This window comes from Mauremys reevesii, linkage group 6 (assembly GCF_016161935.1).
Source record: "Mauremys reevesii isolate NIE-2019 linkage group 6, ASM1616193v1, whole genome shotgun sequence".
In the NCBI taxonomy this organism is placed as follows: Eukaryota; Metazoa; Chordata; order Testudines; family Geoemydidae; genus Mauremys; species Mauremys reevesii.
Genome location: NC_052628.1, coordinates 67,696,081 through 67,717,672, shown reverse-complemented (window position 1 = coordinate 67,717,672; position 21,592 = coordinate 67,696,081). Strand labels below are relative to the sequence as shown.

General features: G+C 42.3%; 1 protein-coding gene across 6 annotated transcripts in view; it reads left to right on the top strand.

The window, feature by feature from the left end:
• The window catches only part of MCC (MCC regulator of WNT signaling pathway), a 311,234-nt gene that overhangs the window by 88,637 nt on the left and 201,005 nt on the right, over positions 1 to 21,592 (top strand). The window contains exon 1 of one of the 6 annotated variants that reach the window (XM_039544362.1): positions 15 to 608. The exons of the other annotated variants lie outside the window; for them this stretch is intronic. Coding sequence (XP_039400296.1) covers positions 552 to 608 — 57 coding nt within the window. The 5' untranslated portion in view covers positions 15 to 551. Of the gene's footprint in view, positions 1 to 14; positions 609 to 21,592 lie in introns of those variants that run through there. 6 annotated transcript variants of the gene reach the window in all.

Below are 21,592 nucleotides of genomic sequence, written 5' to 3'. Positions count from 1 at the left end.
ACTTACAACTCCAGGCGTAGTGGATGGGGAAACTTTAGCGTGAAGTACAGCATCAGTTTGTCTCTGGGTTTTTTTCCCCCTTCTAAAACCTTGGCAGTACTTAGATTGTGTTCTCGCTGTGAATCCATCTGAAACTTACCAAATAGTTGCCAGGATATTAAACTCCTTTGGGAGATGCCCTCAAACCTAGCTGGGGAAAGGGCAGTATAAAACTAGAGGCAGAGCTGAAACACAGGTTTCACATGGACTTGGGCAGTTTTAGTATCCAGGAGATCATTACTGACTGTCTGCATTCTCTGTGACCCTGCACTCTGCAGCTTTACTGAGTCTCTTGCAGAAATGGATTGTTTGTGAAATGAAAACCAGTTTGGCTCCTTTAGAAGACCTTGCATCATTAATTTAGGTTCTATAAATGTTAAGTGAAAATGGCTGTCTAGAGCAAAATGTGCAAGACAGAAAAATCTTGGAGAAGAAGAGAGTGTTGAATCTATTGAGCAAAGCTTGGAAGCATTAAAATCTGTAGAAATAGCCAAGCCCTGAAAAGTCTAATAATGAATTCTGGAGTTGCTATGAAATATGGAAATGACTCCTCTGCGGAGCTGAGTGAGGTAAGCAGTTTCAATATCCTTGGGTTTTTTTGTTTTTTGTTTTTTTAATGCTTTTGTTTTTTAAGTATAGTATTAGTCTCTTTTTGGCTTTCAGTCTGCAGGCACTTCAATTAAAGATTAATATAATGTATTCTTGTTCTAACTTGCAGTGCTAGTCAGGAAATGACCTGAACTTGCTTCAGTCAGAAATAAGTGGTAAAAGGCAAATGGTTGTAACTCTGCAGAGACCTTTTTTTATGTCGTCGTGCAGCAAGGATTCCCCCACCTTTCCGAGTGCTGCATTTATATACACAGCATTCCTCTTTGCAGTGGGTAAAATACACAGTGATCCCAATTGAGATTAAGCAGATGGCTACTAATTTGGAGAGGAGGGTGGAAAACAAACAGCATTATTAAGCTAACAACTTTGATAGAATCACATGATGTATTAGATTATGTTCAACCAAGGTAATGCTGTTTTTTCAGATTAGATGAATATTATTTTAGTTGGGGGAGGGAGAGGAAATAAGCCACTGGGACTTTTACTTCTTGCAGCATAGGGTGAAAACCTGTTATATTTATTACTTACTGTTGTAGGTGTGTCTGTTTCTTTTATGCTCTGACAGCATTATGTTTTTTAAGCAGATTTGAAATTAAAGCTCCATCAAGTATTATGCAAATATTTAAACAGTTGTTCTAAGCTGCATATTTTACGGTTATTGAAATGCCTTGGGCATATCATTCGGGTAGCTTTGATTGGACTGAAAATTGCTGATATTGGTCACAACATACAGCCCAGAGCATCTTATTGGGGTTAAAACATGGTTTTAATGTTCCACAGAATACATTGTCTTGCTTTAAAAAAATCCTTTTTCCTCTTTTGACACACATTTTATGTGCCATGCAGTTTTTCTTTTATAGTGTCTTATGAAAAGCATCATGTAATGTTTCACAGAAGGAAGGAGACAAAAGAGTAAATGGTTTAGAGAGTTAGGTATGATCACTGTCATACAGCTAGAAAAAGAAAACTATATACCAAGATAAAGAGTGGAAATATAAAATGAATAAGGAGACAAACAGGCATTCTAGCAGACCAGTGAGAGTGAAGGTCAATGGAACACTGTGGAAAGGGTACTAGTGAGGAATGAGGGTCCATGTCAGTGTAGAATTATGCAGTTCAGGATAGGAACTAGTACAGTCTTTTTATTTAAAATTTCTTCCATAATAAAAGTACTGTGTGTATATTTTATTAGTCATTTAAATTATAGGAGTTCCATTTCATTAACTCTGTGTGGATCTTGCAAAAGGGAACTTAAGAACGAAGGTCTTGTCAACTCAGCATAAACACTAAAGATCCCTGGATGCTTTTTGTAGAGTGGGAGACTGCCCTGGTGTCCTTGGCCAATACTAACCCCCTTCTTCTAGCTTTTATGCAGTACTATATGCTTGCTGGTTGATGGAATCCATCCCAGGATAGTGTTGTGGGTGGGGGGGTGTTAATTTATTTTTATATGTTATATAGCTTTGGGATGAAAGGTATTATAAGCTTGATTGCTTTTTTAAATGAGCCTATTCTTTTTACATTACCTGTGTTAGTACAACAGCAGTTTGATTAGCACTTCACCTCTGACCATTCTACTTTTAAATAGGATTGTGCACTTCTGAAAGCTAGTCGTATTCCCACTGAAGTCAAGGTGGCTTTTGCCATTGACATCAATGGGAGCAAGATTGTCCTTCTTGTTTGTTTGCTTTTCAAGCTAGTTCAGCAAAATCTCAAATGTCTCCCAATTTTTGTGTATGTTTTGGTTTTATACCTGTTTCAAAAGTAAAACTTTCAAATCAGTGCAGTCTCTTGGGAGGGTGATGCTAGGACAGTCATCCAGAGCAGACAATATTTAACAATAGCATTTTCATCGTGTTGTATTGCTTTGGAATGTTGTTACAGGTTAGGAGTTCATTTTATTCAGTTACTGGGTGGGACTTTAAGCCATATTAAGATAGTTCTTCTAGTCTTGTATTCAGTGATTTCACCGGGAATTTTGACACAGGAGGCCCTCCCACTCTGAGTATCTGTGATGGGAGGAAATATCTAGGAAATTCTGTGATCTTTCACCCTGGGGAATTTTTTTAAAATTTAGCTGTCCCCTATGCTTTGATGGAATTGATTACATTTGTGTTCTAGAGCTACTGAGACAGAGTTTGGTTGCTCACCTCTAAATTTAAGTGACACACACAGCCCTTTTCTTCCCAGTAGGTGTGATATGAACAATAGGGCCTCCTAGGCTATCTTTTTGTTTTGGCTCCCTCTTCCCAGTTCTCCTCGCCATCTGTGAAATATTATTTTTTGTTTGCAGTACTTGAAAGATGTGAAGTGCTGTGTAAGTGCTGTTTGTATCTTTGGTTTGTGTCCATGTTTTGTACCTATTCTTTTGGTCTTCCTGTCTCTCTCTTTTTATTCTCTTCTGGCTTTCCTTCCTGCTTATGGCTTTTGTTTATGCCCATTGAGAGAGAGAGTAGCATCACAGTCATTTAGAGAAAATGGCTGCACTGGGAATTTTCCTAGGATCATACAGTCTTAGTGAGTTTTTCGCTCTGTGGCCATCTCCCTACTTGCACTATTTAGTGCATCTGGTTTGGTGAAAAATATGGCAGTAGGCCAGTAATACACATAATTATGAAGGGAAGTTATATCCTCACTTCAGTGCACAAAATTCCAACTATGGAACTGCCATTATTAGAACTAGTGGATAATGTAGAAATCTCTGAACATATTGTGTGTGTGTGTGTGAAATTAATACATACATACCTTTCTGTGTGTCAGTTGCACAAAACAGAAGGTAAAAATTAATCATTATCCATACAGTTTGCAACGAGTGTTTTTTTTTCTGAGATTTATGCCAGTATTAGGAAAAACTGACAAAAATCTACCTCCTCCCCCACCATGGATGCAAAAGTGTGTGTGTTTTGCTTTTGCTTTGCAAATAGCATGCTGATCTAATATCTGATTTTTATTGTAAAAGTAAACAAAATCTTGATATCTAGTTGATATGTCCTTTTCCTTTGTTTGCCTTTTCCCCCCAATGAAGTTCACACATACAGCAAGGAAAACTGATTTCCATGGTAAGCCAGTCATGTTCCCATCAGAGCAGTATGATTTCAGTGATTGCTGAACTCCAGAGTTGAAGTTGTCAATATTGGTGCATATATCAGCAGCTTCTCTGGTTGACCCTCTTCCTCTACTCTCCCACCAAAAAAGAAATTTGGAGTGGGGGGGAAAGAGACATTAGGAGAGGTTGGTCTGAAAAATCTGTGCTGCCACTCGTCAGAATGTAGGATAGGCTTTGTTAACGTTGTAAATAATTCATAAGGTCCAACAAGGCCTGGTTGTAGTATTGTGAAACAGGCTAGCTGCTGCCAGTGCTGTGGTGTGAAGCATTATTTGGAGAGATTTCACTTTGAGGTTTGATCAGTCGGGGGATAGGACACCCAGAATTAAATAATCACTATTCAGGTCTATGTGTTTAGGCCAATGGTACCATTAACTATTGAGTGTAATACACAATGTGTTCTTAAAAGCTGACATCATGAATACCGCTTAAGCAGTTTGTTACAGACAACCAATTAAGTGCTGAAAAATTATTTGCAGTTACAAAGGTAACTGACCCACCCTCCCCTTCGGGTTTTCACAATGTTCAAAGTGGGGCTGTACTTCAGAATGTTCCCACTTTTTTGCAGAATACCTGGATGAATGTGCACAGTGAGATTTTCTTATTACATAGTCCATTTCCACATATATACGAAGATGGCTGTTTATGCATATGCTTAATTTTACTTCCCACCGAGTAGTCTACAATGAGGTTACTCGCTGTAGTAAAGTTAAGCACGCACATAAGTTTTTGCAGGATTGGGGCCTTATCAGGTATATATTTAAGGGCCCAATTCTGTTCTTGGTTATACACAAATGATTCCCGTCAAAGTCAGTGGAAACTGCGCATCTGCCAAAGGCAGAATTGGACCCCAAGAGAGGTTTCTGCAGACTCAGGGCTGGTATCTCATTTTTGCAAAACATTCATTTTTTAAAATGTGGTTTGTTTGTTTGTTTTATGTGGCCATTTCCTTTTGCCATTTGCTCTGTAAGCTGTGATGGGGACATCATTTCTCTAATGGGTATGTTCTTTCCAAAGCACCAAATTTAAAAAAAATCCCTTCTTCTCAGGTACATAATTTCTTCCCTTTGCTTTTTATTACCTCTGCTTAGATTTCTGCAGTTCAGAAAATTAAGGTTGCTGCTTGCATTCTTGGATACAGGTGTCCGTTCTTTAATCACTTACAATGCCAGGAACAAACTACTTAATCTATGCTCTCCTTTTAAAGGAGGGGGAGAGAGAAATTTCACCAAAGTGGTGTTTGAATACTATCCTTCCCCCCCCAAGGGATTTTTTTTTACTATTATTATTTTTGGTGGGAGGAGGTAGAGGAGTGAGGTCTCTGGAGGAGAACAGCACATGGGAAGAAGGATGACAAAATTCTATACATAGTACAAGATATGAAGAATGAAAGGGACAGTACCAGGTTTGACAGGGGTGAAACAAAAACCCATGACATAGTGATGTCCTTCAGAATTTCACATTTGTATGTCCACCTCACCACCACTACCCTAATTACTCCTGCTTCAAGAAAGTAATGAAGAGTAACAAAATGCAAAGGATGAAGCTGCTCGAGTCATAAATGCAACCCAATACAAAGACATTGCTGTGTTGGGCCAGAGAGTGGGGCAGATACAAATGAGGAAGCCTGACATGGTTACAAGCCCCATTGGCAAATACAGCATTGACAATCCCCACCCTGCTGTATTTTCTGTAAGTTTTCACTTCTTTTTAGGAGATGATTCTGCTTGCCTTAGTGCTGTAATGTATGTGTGGGGAACTGGTAACGGGTTTGTACGTACTTCAGGTTGGAAATAAATCTTCTGGCCTTATTTTTGCCTTCTGAGTTTTGAAATCTTGATTTTGGCAGTCTTGCTATCGGACAGTCAGAAAGCAGTCTGAATCCATCACTGGTCAGCCTGTAATGGGTGGTTGCAGTGACACAGTACTCCTTTACAGGCATAGTGACCTCATCTCACATTGGTATCCCCCTCTCACTCCACTATCTAGTGTTACAAGACATGTGCCTGACCTCCGGTAAAGAAAAACAGTATTAAAGGTGTACAGAGATTGCTATTAAAAGGCAACATATACTGCATATTGGTATATAGGAGAGATTACAGTTTCCCCCTGTACTTAGAAGATAAGTGTTCTAGTACTCGTCGATAAATTGGTGATACTTGTATTTATACAAGTTGAAAAGACCTTTAATTTTTTGTTGTTTACAAAGGACATTCCACTGTTGGGCAGACCTGGCCCTTTTTGAGAACACTTTAAACACTGAAGAATAGATGCAAAACTGACCCTTAAGGTGATAATAAACAGCTCATATGTTTCATATCTATCAAAGCTAAATGCACTGGTTTATTGACTGTTAGAATGATGTTACATTGCATGTCATGTAAAAATGACTTTCAAGCAGCAGAAAGTACCCACCAAGCTTTAGAGCATCATTTCTGTGGATCTGGTCCGTGTACCTTTTGGTTCTCATTGATCTACAGTATATACCAGGAGTTCTCAAACTTTTGTACTGGTGACCCCTTTCACACAGCAAGCTTCTGAGTGTGACACCCCCAATACATTAAAAACACTTTTTTATATATTTAACACCACTATAAATGCTGGAGGCAAAGCGGGATTTGGGGTGGAGGCTGACAGCTCGCGACCCCCTGCCGTAATAACCTTGTGACCCCCTGAGGGGTCCCGATCCCCAGTTTGAGAACCACTGGTTTACACTAACATGGGGGTACAGATTTTATTCAGATAATCAGGAGCTCAGATAATCAAGAGGGCAGGAGCAGCAGTGCAGGAAGCCTTCTGCAGCCCTGCTGTTATGGCCCTCCTCCCTTCCTCCGGTGACAGCAGAGCTGCAAAGGGCTCCCTGCACTGCTGCTCCTGCCCTCTTGATTATTGCAGGGGCCAAGGGTGGAGTGGGGGAGGTTACGGTCCTGGCAGGGCAGAGCAGAGACCCGCAGCCAGGACTCTGCTCTGTCGTGCCAAGACTGCAGTCTTACCTGCACCTGACTCCTGCAGGATTGGGTGTCACCGGCCCTGCAGCAGTGCAGGGAGCACTTGGGTCTTTTATCCATGTGTAGACATGCCCTATGGCTGGTCTGGGTCAGCTGACTCAGGCTCGTGGGACTCAGGCTGCAGTGCTAAAAATTGGTGTGTAGATGGTCTCACTCAGGCTGCAGCCTCACAGGGACTCACACCTCGGGCTTCAGACCGAGCTTGAACGTCTACACAGCGATTTTTCAGTCCTGGAACCCTGAGAGTTCGAGTCAGCTGACCCAGGCAAGCTACAAGGTTTTTGTTTTCGTTTTTTTATCCCTGTGTAGACATATCCTCAGTCCCATGACAGCAAGGCTGTAGATGGCTCCATGCACCACCGTAGGAGCCATTCAGCAGCAGGGTGGCCTCCCTGTGGCTGGGAGTTTCTTCTTTGTTATTCAGACCTCTGCATTATCCAAATCCCTTCCTTGTTGTCCCCCAGCATGGAGAATGAGGCAGGGATTCGGATAATGTGGATGATCAGGTAATAGAGTTTTGGAAAATCGGGCGTATACTGTATTAAGAAGTGCTCAGCATCTCAAAGTACTGGGTCTGTAATTTGCGTTTTATATGTCAACTGCATAGAAATTTCTTTTCCTGTTTATCCTTTCTTCCTTCAAAATTTCTTTTTAATTTTTCTCTCCTTTAGTTATACATGTTAGGCAAGCTTCTGCCCTCCTATGTGCATGTTGAACTCTTAGGGGCCACTAATGACTGACATTAGTGAGCGAACTTCTCAAACTAAGGGTCACATTTGGCCCTTTGCATTTCATGGGTAGTTTATCTTAGCCTGGAACTGAATATCCTGTATGTTAAATCAGATTAAACAAATGGACATGATTCATTGCATGGTGGAACTTGCACATTGAATAATGGTATCATATAGATTTGAAGACCAGAAGGGACCATCAGACCATGTAGTTTGACCTCCTGTATATCATAGGCCACCAACGGCACCCAGCCCATCTGCACACAAAACCCAACAACCCCAATTAGACCAAAGTATTAGAACCCTGAGGAGATTACGGCTATGTGTACACTGTGAGCTAGGGGTCTGATTCCCCTGCCTGCGTTCACATACTTGCACTAGCACCCACGAGTATAAATAGCAGTGTAACACTGGTAGTGGCAGCGCAGGCATGGCTGAGCTGTGCCAAATACTTTCCCATCAGTTTCAGACAGGGTTGTACTCCCCATGGCTCCACCGTGCCGCTTCCATGGCTATGCTGCTGTTTGTACTCATGCTATTGAGAGCGAGCACAAGTATGCATACACGAGCAGCGGAATTACACCCCAAGCTTGTAGCGTACATGTAGCCTAAGCTACTGTGTGCCAAAGGGAGAGAACAGGCACACCAATGCCCAAGGCCCTACAGTGGCAGGGGATTGATTAAATGAGAGATACCCAGTTAATTCTGGAAGGTGACCCATGTTCCATGCTTCAGAGGGGGCAGGCGGGGGGGAAAGCCAGGTCACTGCCTATCTGACCTGGGGGAAATGGCTTTCTGACCTAATGTAGGGGCCATCAGTTACACATAGAGCATGTGAGCAAGAAGCAGCCAGCCAAGCATCTGAGAGACAGAATGTTCTGTATCACCTAAGAGCACTGGTTCAGCTTCCCTAGAGACAGTGAGATGCAATTTGCACCCTCTGTGCCTTTATGGGTAAGCTAAGCCCCATATCTTTTCTCTTTGCTCCACTCGTATTGAATGGCAGGATTTTATTCAAGGTTAAACCTTATAAAGGATTCAGTGTTAATCCCTTTCAAGATTGTTGTCCTAATGGATGCTTAGACAGCAGAGAGACAGTATAACCACATCTCCTAAAGAGTTATGGTAGATCTCACATTGTTGCAGATATCCAATTTAAGGAGGGGATTCAAGCAGAGAATCTTAATGGTAGAGCTCAGGGATGGTAGCCAGGAAGTCTGGATGTAACTTGCAGATCAGATAAACTTTAATCCTGGTTATTCATAACTTTGCTAAATCTAATTTATTTTTATGCTTTATTGTGATCATTTCTGATGCATTGCATAGATGAAAGTAAGTATTCTTTTAAAAGAGGGGGAGATGAGACATTCCTGTGATGCCTGTGCGCACACAGTTTATTAACAGATTGTCTTAGTCAGGCTGGCTTGATGGCATGTTATCAGGGTGCTGTGCTGCCAATTCAGAAATCTGGGTTAGAACATGAGCTCAGATCCTTTATCTGTCTGAGGGGTTGCATTTTTGGCATGACCTGTGCATGTCATTTCCAGTGTGACTGAGGCATGGTATTTCCGGTGTAAAAACCATACAAACTTCAAAGAACATTTACTTTCTGGATTTGTGTGAGCTGCTTATCAGGCACACAGTGTTTCAGGCTTGGATGTTATTAAATTGAAGTACTATAAAAAGATTACTCAAATGCCCAGACGCTGTCAGTGCAGATAATGCTATTCTCCAGACTCCTAATGAAAAAATGGCAAAGATTATGTAACTTATCTGCCTGATATTAAAATATTTCCAGCTATTAAGACAGAACATTTGAAAAAATGCCCCGGCCTGGAGATTTAATAAGGACAAATGCATATTGGGAGAGTAACATTCACAACATACTGGATTCCCTAAACGTTTTTAGCAAGGTTTAATGTTTTTATCCCTAGATCTATAGTGCCAGAAACTCATTACTTGGGAAAGGTTATTTTTAGCTAAAGATCAAGCGGTCCCCTCAACCTTTGTGGGAAGAGAAAATCATGGTTTTAAGTGATCAGCCCTGGAGCTATCAAGGCCCAAACCAAAGCTGGAGGATGGTGTCTGTCTTTCAGAATTTGTTTGTTTGCTCTGAGCTGGATGTGGATTGCAGAGTTACCAGTTTGCAGAAATAAAATTGTGGAGGAGAAGAGGAAGGATTTGGATATGAAATTGGATGATTATTGTAAGGGTATAGTGAGATGTTGATTCTACTGTGGTACAGTAGACTGATGTAATATTAAGGCACAGAATGTGTTCTTGTTGATATGTCAGTGCTATTGTTTTCAGTCGGTTAAGAAGTGTTATTCATGATGTGACACTGTATCAGTTACATTTCCAGTTTGTACTTGTGTGCTGGGAACAGTTGATTTCTAAACAGAATAGGAAAACCTGTGGGAGCTCCCCTTTAACATACAGTAATAATATGTTAGTGCAAACACACTCTGTGGGGAGATATAGTGGGCAAGTCCTTTCCCTTCTCTATGCCTCTGATTCCTTCTCATCAGCCTTTCTCTGTTTATATTTTAAATTCTTCTGGGACAGTCCTGCCCAGAGATGTTCTCTCTTTAGGTGTTTGTACAATGCCTAGCACAGTGAGGCCTGCAGGCGTTATGGGAATATAAATAATAATATTTCTGCTCATTTAAGGATCCCATGGTGATCAGATTCTAAATCTGGCAGTATAATTACCCCTGCAACTTAAGCTGTAAACAATGGGGCAGATCCTCAGCGGGTATAAATTTTCATGGCTATGAAAATTCAATGAAGCTATGATAGTTTACACCACTGGTAAATCTGCCCCAGTATACTTTTTCATTTCATGTTCTGAAATGTTGTACAGTGTTGCTTTGTGCTGTTGAATTGCGTTCAAGTTCCATGGCTTAATGTTTATGTTAAAAAAAAAATCTATATAGTACATTGCAAATATATGCTGTACAGAATATTTTAAAACTACATATGTAAGTATTTGGATGTAGCATATGGACATTATTTTGAGGTTGAAAAAGGAGTGATTGTTTTGTTGCTATTTTTGTTTTATTTTTAAACTAAATTTAAAATGTGTATTTTTAAGCTACATTTAAAATTTAAATTTAAAGGTGTTGCTATTTGTGTTTTATTTTTTTAAACTAAATTTTGTACCTTAATTTTACATCTACAGTGGCCAAATGTGTCTTCAGTTTAGGATGGAATAATTCTAACCCAGATAAATGGGTAGTTGGTGTTATGTGATAATTCAAGAATAACTGTCGGTATTACTTGCTATTTACCAATCTTGTGTATTAGGTGACTTTTTCTAATACAATATTTATTTTGAAAACATATTTATATCGGTACATATTTCTGTTGCTCAGTTGTCAGTAGTAAATAAAAAAAATACAAATTTGTTGGTGAGAGTAACATTTATTGTAAAGAACAATTAATGTTTCCGTTGCAGTACAGACAATGGAGAAAAAAAGAAAGTGGAACCAGCTTATACCTATTAGAGTATCAGCTTTGTCCTGGCATATTAAATATTTATAAACATTAATGCAGTTTCCCAAGTTTTTGACATATTTAACTTTATGATAAAGTTTTTTTTTAAATCTAAAATAAATAAGCAGACTTGTGTATATATAGACTGCCATTATTCATTAGCTGTCGTTGGAGTGATAAAAATATATAATTCTTACTGTACTATAGGTACTGGAAGCACCGGCTCTTATTAAGATTGCTCAACACTTCCCATTATAAAGATACTGGTTTCAGTTGCTTATAACTTTTCCAAACTTTAACCATTTAGGTTGAAATTTTTCAAGCCAAGTGTCTGAGGCCAGAATTGAAAAATTACAGCCAAAAACGGCTCTGATGGTTCCAAGAACAAGACTAGTGAAAAATATCTTGTTTTGCCCATGTTAAATTCTGGCAGTCTTTTCTTCAGAAATATCTATCACCTCAAAGCTTTGGAGAAGGGACTTGAAATTTTTCAGGAGTGTGGCCTTTGTGTCAGGGATGTATCTTTTGCCGTACCAGTGAAAATCTGCCCAGATTTGGCCAAATTATAAACTTTTGAAACATCGTAGTTCACACATGGTCACTAGAGATTTGCAAGAGGTTAATAGCTCTTAAGAGTTCTGAAGAGTCCATCTGCACCTAGCATGCTCCAGCTCATGGTTTAGCAGGAGTTACTTGCAGTTGCAGATCTGGGCTGCTCAGAGCCAGGCTGGGGCCAGGTACTGGAACTGAGAGCGGGGAGTCTGTGCTCTCCCTCCTGGATACAAGCAGTGTGGAGGGAGAAACTGCCTGATTCACATACAGATGGGCCCAGAGATGGACCTGGGGTAGGAAGAAGTCCATCTACGACAGGGTTTCTCAAACAGGGGTTGCTGCTTGTGTAGGGAAAGCCCCTGGCGGGCTGGGCCGGTTTGTTTACCTGCCCCATCCGCAGGTCCAGCTGATCGCGGCTCCCAGTGGCTGCGGATCGCTGCTCTGGGCCAGTGGGAGCTGCTGGAAGCGGCACGGGCTGAGGGACTTACTGGCCGCCACTTCCAGCAGCTCCCATTGGCCTGGAGCACTTGCGGGCGGCGCAGGTAAACACACTGGCCTGGCCCACCAGGGCCTTTCCCTACACAAGCGGCGACCCCTGTTTGAGAAACCCTGATCTACGACTAGAGGCTGGTAGTACAGCAGGTGGGGAAAGGAAATTGAGAGTTTCCGGGAATGGAGAACATTGATATTTGCTGGGCAAGGAGCTGGTAGAGGGAGACAGAGAAGAACGAGTAGCTGGCTGTAGAGAGGGAGACAGAAACCAGTGGAGTGAGTGGAAGGAAACAGCGGTGGCTCCAGGCACCAGCGCCCCAAGTGCCTGCGGGAGGTCCGCTGGTCCCGTGGATTTGGCGGCAATTTGGCGACGGGTACGCCGAAGCCGTGGGACTGGCGGACCTCCCGCAGGCGCACCGCCGAAGACTGCCTGACTGCTGAGCTTGGGGCGGGAAAAAAGCTAGAGCTTCCCCTGGAAGGAAGACCTCCAATGAGATGTTAAAGTGTGGAGGACTGGCTGGGCAAAGAGAATGGGGCAAAGAGCTGGTGGGAGACAAGGGGAGATTAGATGAAGAACCCAGGGAAGGAAGATGGGGACTGGGAGCCAGCAGGAACAGGGAATGTAAGCAGGAGGGTCCTGTGGAAATAATAGTATGTGATCATGTAATTAAAGACTGTTTCAGACTCCATATGCACAATGAATTAAGCCAACCTTAACTCTGGTATTTTCTAACTTTTGGGCTTGGCTACACTTACAAGTTGCAGCGCTGGTGGAGGCTTTCTAGCGCTGCAATTACACCCCGTCCACACTTGCAGGGCACAACCAGCGCTGCAACTCCCTGGTTGCAGCGCTGGCTGAAAACCCATCCCGGCAGGGGTATAAGGAGTGCAGCGCTGGTGGATCCAGCGCTGCTCAGCAGGTGTGGACACTCACCAGCGCTTTACCTGTCCTCCAGGGAATAAGGAGCTATCCCAGAATTCCTGTTCAGCCACTCTGCTCATCAGTTTGCACTCTACTGCTCTTGCCTCAGGTGACCAGCCCTTTAAATGCCCCGGGAATTTTAAAAATCTCCTTCCTGTTTGCTGCAGCCAGGTGTGGAGTGCAATCAGTTAATCTTTCCAGGTGACCATGCCTCCACGTGGCAAACGAGCCCCAGCATGGAGCAATGGCGAGCTGTTGGACCTCATCAGTGTTTGGGGGGAGGAATCAGTGCAGGCACAGCTGCGCTCCGGCCGTAGGAATTACGATATCTTTGAGCAGATATCAAGGTCCTTGCTGGATAGGGGCCATGATCGGGACGCACTGCAATGCAGGGTGAAAGTTAAGGAGCTGCGGAGTGCCTATTACAAAGCCCGCGAGTGTAATCGCCGATCCGGAGCTGCCCCCACGACCTGCCGTTTTTACAGGGAGATGGACGAGATACTTGGGGGTGACCCCACTGCCAATCCCAGGATAACGATGGACACTTCTGAGCAGGCTGGGGGACAGGAGGCGGAGGCGGCGGCGGCGGAGGAGGAGGCGGGGGGGGAGGAAACCACGAGTGAAGCTACTGGGATGGGGGAAGACACCCCAGAGTGGGCATGCAGCCAGGATCTCTTCTCAAGCCAGGAGGAAAGTACCCAATCGCAGCAGCCAGCAGTTGCAGAAGGACAAGCAGAGGAGCGGGTTAACGGTAAGCGGCTTTTATTTTCTGGGTGGAAATGTTTCTGGAGAGGAAGGGGGGTTATGGCTGCATGCATGCCAGCCTCTAGATGTGGAATAGCCCGTTGATGTGGTCTATCACGTCGCGGTAATCTGCTTCAGTTATCTCAGCAAAAGTTTCAGCCAGAGCGTGGGCAATATGCCTGCGCAGGTTTATAGGGAGAGCCACTGTGTTTCTTGTCCCAGTCACGCTGACGCGTCCGCGCCACTGTTCCGCGAGTGGGGGGGGGATCATTTCTGAACACAGGGAAGCCGCGTAGGGTCCCGGGCGGAATCCACATTGCTGTAAAAGAGCCTCCCGCTGTCCCCTAGTGACTCGCAGCAGGGAGATATCTTGCAGGATTAACTCCTGTGAAAAATGTTGGGAGACTCTTTAGTGAAGAGATAGGTAGATAGTGAAGATCACCCCTGCAGCTGCATCTTCACTCAACCCCTCTATCACTCCAGATTACCCGAAGCAACCAGCCCCCCTCTATCAATCAAGCCCCACTTCTCCTTCTATAAGCACCCCTCACTCACCATTTCGTGGCTTCTGTCGTGTTATGCGTGTGGGAAAAGAATGTTAAAGTGCAAACTCCCTCAGTGTAACAATTCATGTCTGGAGATAGTGGATACAATGCTGCCCCTGTTAAATGTTTCATTTCTACAGTGACCTTGACTCCTGGAGTGGGCAGATGTTCCACAGCACAGAGGCTACAAAATTTGAGAAGAAATCCCCGAAAGAGCAAAGAGGAGATGCTGAAGACTGTTCTTCAGCACTCTGCTGCAGAGAGAAAGGAACTGAAGGAGTGGCGAGAGAAGGAAAGCATGATCCGCCAGAGACATTGGCGTAGAAACGCTGTGGCAAAGAAGAAAAGCACAAACCAGCTGCTAGAGATCCTGTCGAGCCAAGCGGACTCTCTCAAGGCAATCTTAGCCATGCAGGCAGAGCAGTCCCGTGCTGCCCCACAGCCCCCCCCCGTCCCAAAGCTTTTTTCCTTGTGCCCCAATGTCAGCTCAAACCGCCTTTCCCCAGCATTCAGTTTCTTACCACCACCAGCTGACTCCAACACCTGTTCTTTCACCAACCAGCCCTGATACCTACCACCCTTACCCTCTGCACTCAACCCCCATAACCATGCAGTATATGCACCCTGAAGTGCAGGAATCGTTAAACAGCACTCCAGACAGGACACATGCAAACTTGTGACTGTACAGTTCACCAACCCACACCCCTGCCCTCTTGTGTTCATGAAATGTTGTGTGTCTGTCTGTCTGTCAAGGAATTTTTTTTCTTTACAATAAAACAATTCTTGGCTTTGAAAACAGTCTTTATTATAGCAGATAGTGAAAGATACCTTAGCCCAGTAAAGAAAGAGGCACTGCAAATCATTTTAGGGATAATAGAATAACAGTGTAAACAGTGCAATTCACTCCCATGCAAGTCAGCAAACATTACTGTTGGCTTTCAGCCTCAAATTCTTCCCTCAAGGCATCCCTAATCCTTGAAGCCCTGTGCTGGGCCTCTCTATTAGCCCTGCTCTCTGGCTGTGCCTATTCAGCCTCCAGGACTTGAACCTCGGTGGTCCATGCCTCACTGAATGTTTCACCCTTCCCTTCACAAATATTATGGAGGGTACAGCAAGCGGATATAACCGCGGGGATGCTGCTTTCCCCCAAGTCTAGCTTCCCATACAAGCAACGCCAGCGTGACTTTAAACGCCCAAAAGCACACTCCACAGTCATTCGGCACCGGCTCAGCCTGTAGTTGAACCAGTCCTTGCTCCTGTCAAGCTTCCCTGTATAGGGTTTCATGAGCCAAGGCAGTAACGGGTAAGCGGGGTCTCCAAGGATCACAATGGGCATTTCGACGTCCCCTACTGTGATCTTCCTGTCTGGGAAAAAAGTCCCTGCCTGCATCTTCCTGAACAGGCCACTGTTCCGAAAGATGCGTGCATCATGCACCTTTCCAGGCCAGCCTGTGTAAATGTCAATGAAACGCCCGCGGTGATCCACAAGCGCCTGGAGAACCATAGAGAAATACCCCTTTCGATTAACGTACTCTGATGCCAGGTGGGGGGGGGGCAGAATAGGAATATGCGTCCCATCTATTGCCCCTCCACAGTTAGGGAAACCCATTTGTGCAAAGCCATCCACCATGTCCTGCACGCTCCCCAGAGTCACAGTCTTTCTTAGCAGGATGCGATTAATTGCCTTGCAAACTTGCATCAAAACGATTCCAACGGTCGACTTTCCCACTCCAAACTGGTTCCCGACCGACCGGTAGCTGTCTGGATTTGCCAGCTTCCAGATTGCAATAGCCACCCGCTTTTCCACCGTCAGGGCAGCTCTCAATCTTGTGTCCTTGCGCGCAGAGTGGGGGCGAGCTCAGCACACAGTCCCATGAAAGTGGCTTTTCTCATACGAAAGTTCTGCAGCCACTGCTCGTCATCCCAGACTTCCATGACGATGTGATCCCACCACTCAGTGCTTGTTTCCCGAGCCCAAAAGCGGCGTTCAACGGTGCTGAGCATTTCTGTGAATGCCACAAGCACTTTGGTGTCACACGTGGCAGGAGAATCGATATCGATATCATCGTCAGACTCCTCGCTGTCACTTTGGAGCTGAAGGAATAGCTCGACTGCCAAACGTGTTGTGCTGGCGACACTCATCAGCACAGTCCTCAGCAGCTCGGGCTCCATTTCCCACAGAGTAAAACAGACACTCACAATGGCGCCAAACGTTGCCGGAAAGACAGAATGCTGGGATGTGAAGCGATGCACCACGGGGCGTTGGAACAGGAAGCGGAATGACCCACACACTTCCTTCCCCTTCCCACAATACTCGGCGCCAAAACGGGACGAGGTGTTCTGTGGGATAGCTGCCCACAATGCACCTCTCAATACAGCGCTGGAAAGTGCTGCAAGTGTGGCCACACTGCAGCGCTGGTAGCTGTCAGTGTGGCCACACTCCAGCGCTGGCCCCTACACAGCTGCATGACCAGCGCTGTAACTCCCAGCGCTGCAACTTGTAAGTGTAGCCATACCCTTTGAGTGCTCTCAAGCCCACCTGACCCCCTGGACTTGAGAGCCGGAGCTTCAGCCCAAGCTGCAAAGTCTATACTGCTGTTTTTAGCATGATAGCTTGAGCCCCTCTAGCACAAGTTTGTCTGTTTGGGCTGGAAGGCTCACTCCCAGCTGTAATGTAGAAATACCTAGTAAAGTAGAATCCTCTGCATTTTCTTGCCACCATGCTAACCTGTACACACTGCTTGGTAACAGAATATAGTCTGTTGTCAGTGCCAACCTAAAGTCTTTATGTAGAACTTCTTGTTGCTGCCTCTATAAATATTGGCTGAGCTGTATCACAGCTAGCAAAGGTTATGCCAATTAGTGATGCTGCTGTTATTGTGATGTACAGATTTATTTGACTCTTGTTGTTCAAACAAACTTGTATTGGTCCATCTTTTTGAATCAAGCAGTTCTTTACAAATACAACCTTTCCCTTCTCCCAGTATATGTCTAATATTCTGGTTCCTGCAAGAGCAGATTATTTACTTTTAGAGATCCAAATTATGTTTGAAATTACTAGTGCTGAAGATATAATAGTCATGTAGCTCAGCATTTTCCCTGTAAAGCTTCATGCATGTGAAATTGTTCTGCCTGATCTGACTAACAGCATTCCTTCCCGTAGACCAGTAAAGATGTTCAAAGAAAGCCTCTAGCCCTTGTTCAATAAATCATGCTGTTGCTCTCAATATAAATGAGATGAGTAGGTCATTTGACTTGCACCAGTAAATAATACTTCCGGTATGTATATGTTGATCATATCCAGTGATGTTAATAATCTATTTAAATATTATTTTAGCCATGGAGTAAATCAGATGGCTGCTGTACATGAGAGAAGTAATTTCCTATTGGCTTCTGTCTTGTCAAAGTCTTGTTTAAAATGTGGATGGAGTCTCTTCATTTCTTCCACAAGATAATTTAACCATGGAAGTTTACATACCAAAGCCTCAACGCTGATGTTCAGCCTGGCTTCATAGAGACCTTACCTTTCCTGAAAGCACACTCCTCCACACAGAGACTGCCTCCCACATCCGCCAGGCACAGCTTCCTGGTTTTGTGAATATCGGTAATTATGTTTATTTAAGAACTAGGAAAATCCATGCAATTGAGTTTCAGTACTTATTCCTTTTGAAAGTGAAAGAATTATTATAATCACTTTTCATGGATGAGTTAGTCTCTTAATCCTATGGAAATTGCTCTAAAATCCTATATTTCTATATTATTGGTATGTTTCGTGCTAAATTCATTTTCTTGTGTATCATAGTATAAAAGTTAAAAATTGTTACCCATTCCTGATCAGAATCAATCATGCTGCATTCAGAATGTTACATAGTAATACTCCAGAGTAATAAGATTTCGTTCATCAGGGTGATTGGCTAGCATGTCTTTAGACACTTGAATTACTGTCCCTAAATGGAATGAGCATAATAGTACCATTGTGCATATTAGTCCAAAAAGGTGATAGTTTCTGTGAAGAAATAGTCTCAAAAGGGTTTACTAGAGACAGCAGTTAGAAGGTTAATTCTGTCAAAAAATTTCAGTCTCATGGGGGTGTTGTCATATATGAGACTGAAATTAAAAATGACATTTTTAATCAATTTGAATATTTCCTTGCAACCTAAAGAAGGGTACCTTCAGAATCTCATGTGGTTCGCACATGACTTTTTAAACTAAATCTAACTGCAGTGTAGCATGACATTTATTGTAATATTTTTTTCCTCCTGTTGATCTTAATTTTCAGAATAAAGCATAGTGGTTTTATGAAATTACTCTTCCTGCAGAGATATCAGATGGAGATTTAAAAAGTTTGTTATTACCGGATGTTGAAATCATGCGTATTGTGTCCTTTGGACTGCTGTCTTCATAATTTTTTTGTTAAAAAATTACCTTGCAGGTATCACAATAATATTGTTGAGTCCAGAATTTAGTTTATTTTATTATTAATATATGTTTACATTGTTGACAGTTGCATGTATGCAATGAACCAAGGAATTCCCTAATGGGAGTAGTATAATCCTATAATAACAATATTGTGAGTTTATTTATAATACTTGTCATCTCTAAAGGAACCTAAGCACTTTACAGACTACTCTTTTTGTGTATATGTGTTTTAATAATAAAAGTATATACACACATGGCAACCTCTGCACTTCACTCCATTTATCCATTTCTCCCAGGTTCTCTGGGAGATCCTAACCCTCCTAGCAGGAGTTCCAGTCTAACAGACTTACTCAAGACTGTCAGACCAGAACTCCCCAGTGATGAAAGAAAACAATAGGTTTTCTAGAGGGAGAACATGTCTCAATACCAGAGTTTCCAGCTTTTCTGTGCAGTCAGCTGCTCTTTCTGACATCTTTTCTGGGTGACTAGTCTGCACTAAAACCTGCTTCACTAGTTTCCGGTGTATGGTTTTTTTAAAAGACACTCAGTGTTTAACAAGCATCAGCCATCATCTCCAAACAAAAGTGGTGGTAAAAAAGGGATGAGATAAGGTTGAGCATTCCTGGTATTTTCTAGCTCTGTTCTGTGGCTTCTGTGCTTGTTGTGGCCACAGAAGTGCAGTAAGCCAGGAATTTCTAGTTACCATGATTTTATTGCTAATCCATTGTCCAGGAAATGAAACATCCCAGGAGACATTTCAGCATAAATCCAGCCCAAGGATAATCTGTACAATTCCTGGTGTGGTTAGGAGAGCTCCTTACAATTTAACATCATCTGGTACAGAGTGCCCCATGTGTGAGAAATTGCTGCCTTGACTCTATCTGTTGTAAATATGGGGTGGTGCAAGGGCTCTGAAAAATGGGAATCAGTCACGTTATCACATGGGGCAATTTTCTTGGTCAAAGAATTTATCTAACTCTTCCATTTCTAAAATGTAGAACGTGGCTTTTGACATCAAAACAATGTTTATATTAGGAAAATAGATACCTCTCTGTTCTAAAACTATAATGTGGAAATAAATGTCTTGGGAGAAGCACATACTTCAATTTGAATTCACCACTTTGTTGAAGCTGAATGTAACAAAAATTAATGTCTAACGGGAAGAAATCTTCCCTAAGCCTCTGAAATGCTATTTAACCTAAAGAATCAGACTTCCAGTAAGCTACTAGTGTTATGGTAACCCGTTGGGCTCCTTTTTGGTCCTATCATCTTCTTTTCTTCCTGGGTTTATGAATGAGCCTATGGGAAAATGAGTTATCTAATAATATACTCAAAGCAAGTCCTCCGGCACCGGATTTTACTGAATGAGTGACAAGCTATGGTTTTCATATTAGTGGGAGTTCACTCAGCCATCTTTTGGTACTGTATAGTTTAACTCCGGTAAAGGAACTATAAAAATGGCATTATAGGGTGTCAATATTACATCTCGGTCATTACTAAATCAGATATGCTCATTTTACAAATCTAACAATGTGGATTTATTTTCTACTTGCCAAAAATGCAAACTTAATCTATACTCTGAGAATCAAAATGGGCTCTTTCCTTCTCATGTATCATCACCTGAACTCCATTTTATTTGTAAACTAATCAAATTTAAATGGAATCTCAGAGATGTAATAAGCATGGGCAATTACTGTAAAAATGACATTGTGACATTTTAGAATAGAACGGCATTTGAAATGTCCCTACATGCAAGTATTTGAAATAATACACAGGAATCCTGGGATTTTAAAAATTTTCTTTTAAAAACAAACAAACAAACAACAAGGTTTTGAGCCATTTTTCTTCTCTCAAATTATTAATACAAATTATTGAGTGCAAAATTGCATTCCTCATTATTTGCGCTCACAATTCATGGGAAAGCAAAGGAAGCCTAGAGCTGAAAATCAGATCCTGTGTGTGTGTCACTCACATGCATATACTGAACTAAATGAGCTTCTGATCAAGGGTGACAAAGACATTATGAAAAGCGGAATCTGTCTGGCTGATGAAAGCTCCAGTTTTGTATGTATTCAGCACAATTATACGGACCCAGATTCAGTGCTTTTTCATCTGAGGATCTGAAATCAAGTTGAAAACCTAAGTTATGTGTCTCAGTATATTTGAGATAGATTGGTAGTATCTCCATTTTACAGATAGTGTAAGTGAGGTACAGCGAGATTAAGCGATTTACACAGTCATACAAAATCTGTGTGAGAGGCAGGAAGAGAACCCATGTTACCTGATTCTTAATCCCATGCTTTAAAATTAGCAGAAGCACAGATTGCAATCTTTTTCCATGCACTGTCCCTGCCAGTTCTAATCATTTTCCCTTCCCCCATAGCCAGAAGGCAGCTGGCAGATTGTGATACCACAAACATTGGACTGTAATATCAAAAAAACTGGGAAATAGGAGACTAGAAAAGCAATATGACTCTGAAAAGTAAATTAATACCCTATAATTCATGCAGTGGAGTGTTTTGTTGAAATTCTAACAATATAAAAAATATTTATATTGTTAAAAGACGAGGCTCTTAAATTCCAAGTTGTTAATTATATTTTATTACAGTCACTGCCAGAAATCGTATTAGCCAATCTGATAACTCAATTCCTGTTCCCTGGCTTGGCATTGCAAAGGAGAGTGCATTCTATCTGGGCATAAATATCTAAACGATCAGAAGTTATGGAGATGGAAATTACATTGAAATACAGTTAAAAGAATTTTACAAAATCCATTAAATGGAGGATTGAATTTGGACCTTCTTACATCTTAAAAATAAATTATATTGTTGTAAATTCTAAGCAGATTTGATGGTATCGAGTGGCAGGGTTGGAAGCATTCTGGTTTAGTAATTTTGAAACAATAGATAAAATAATGCTTGATTTGCAGG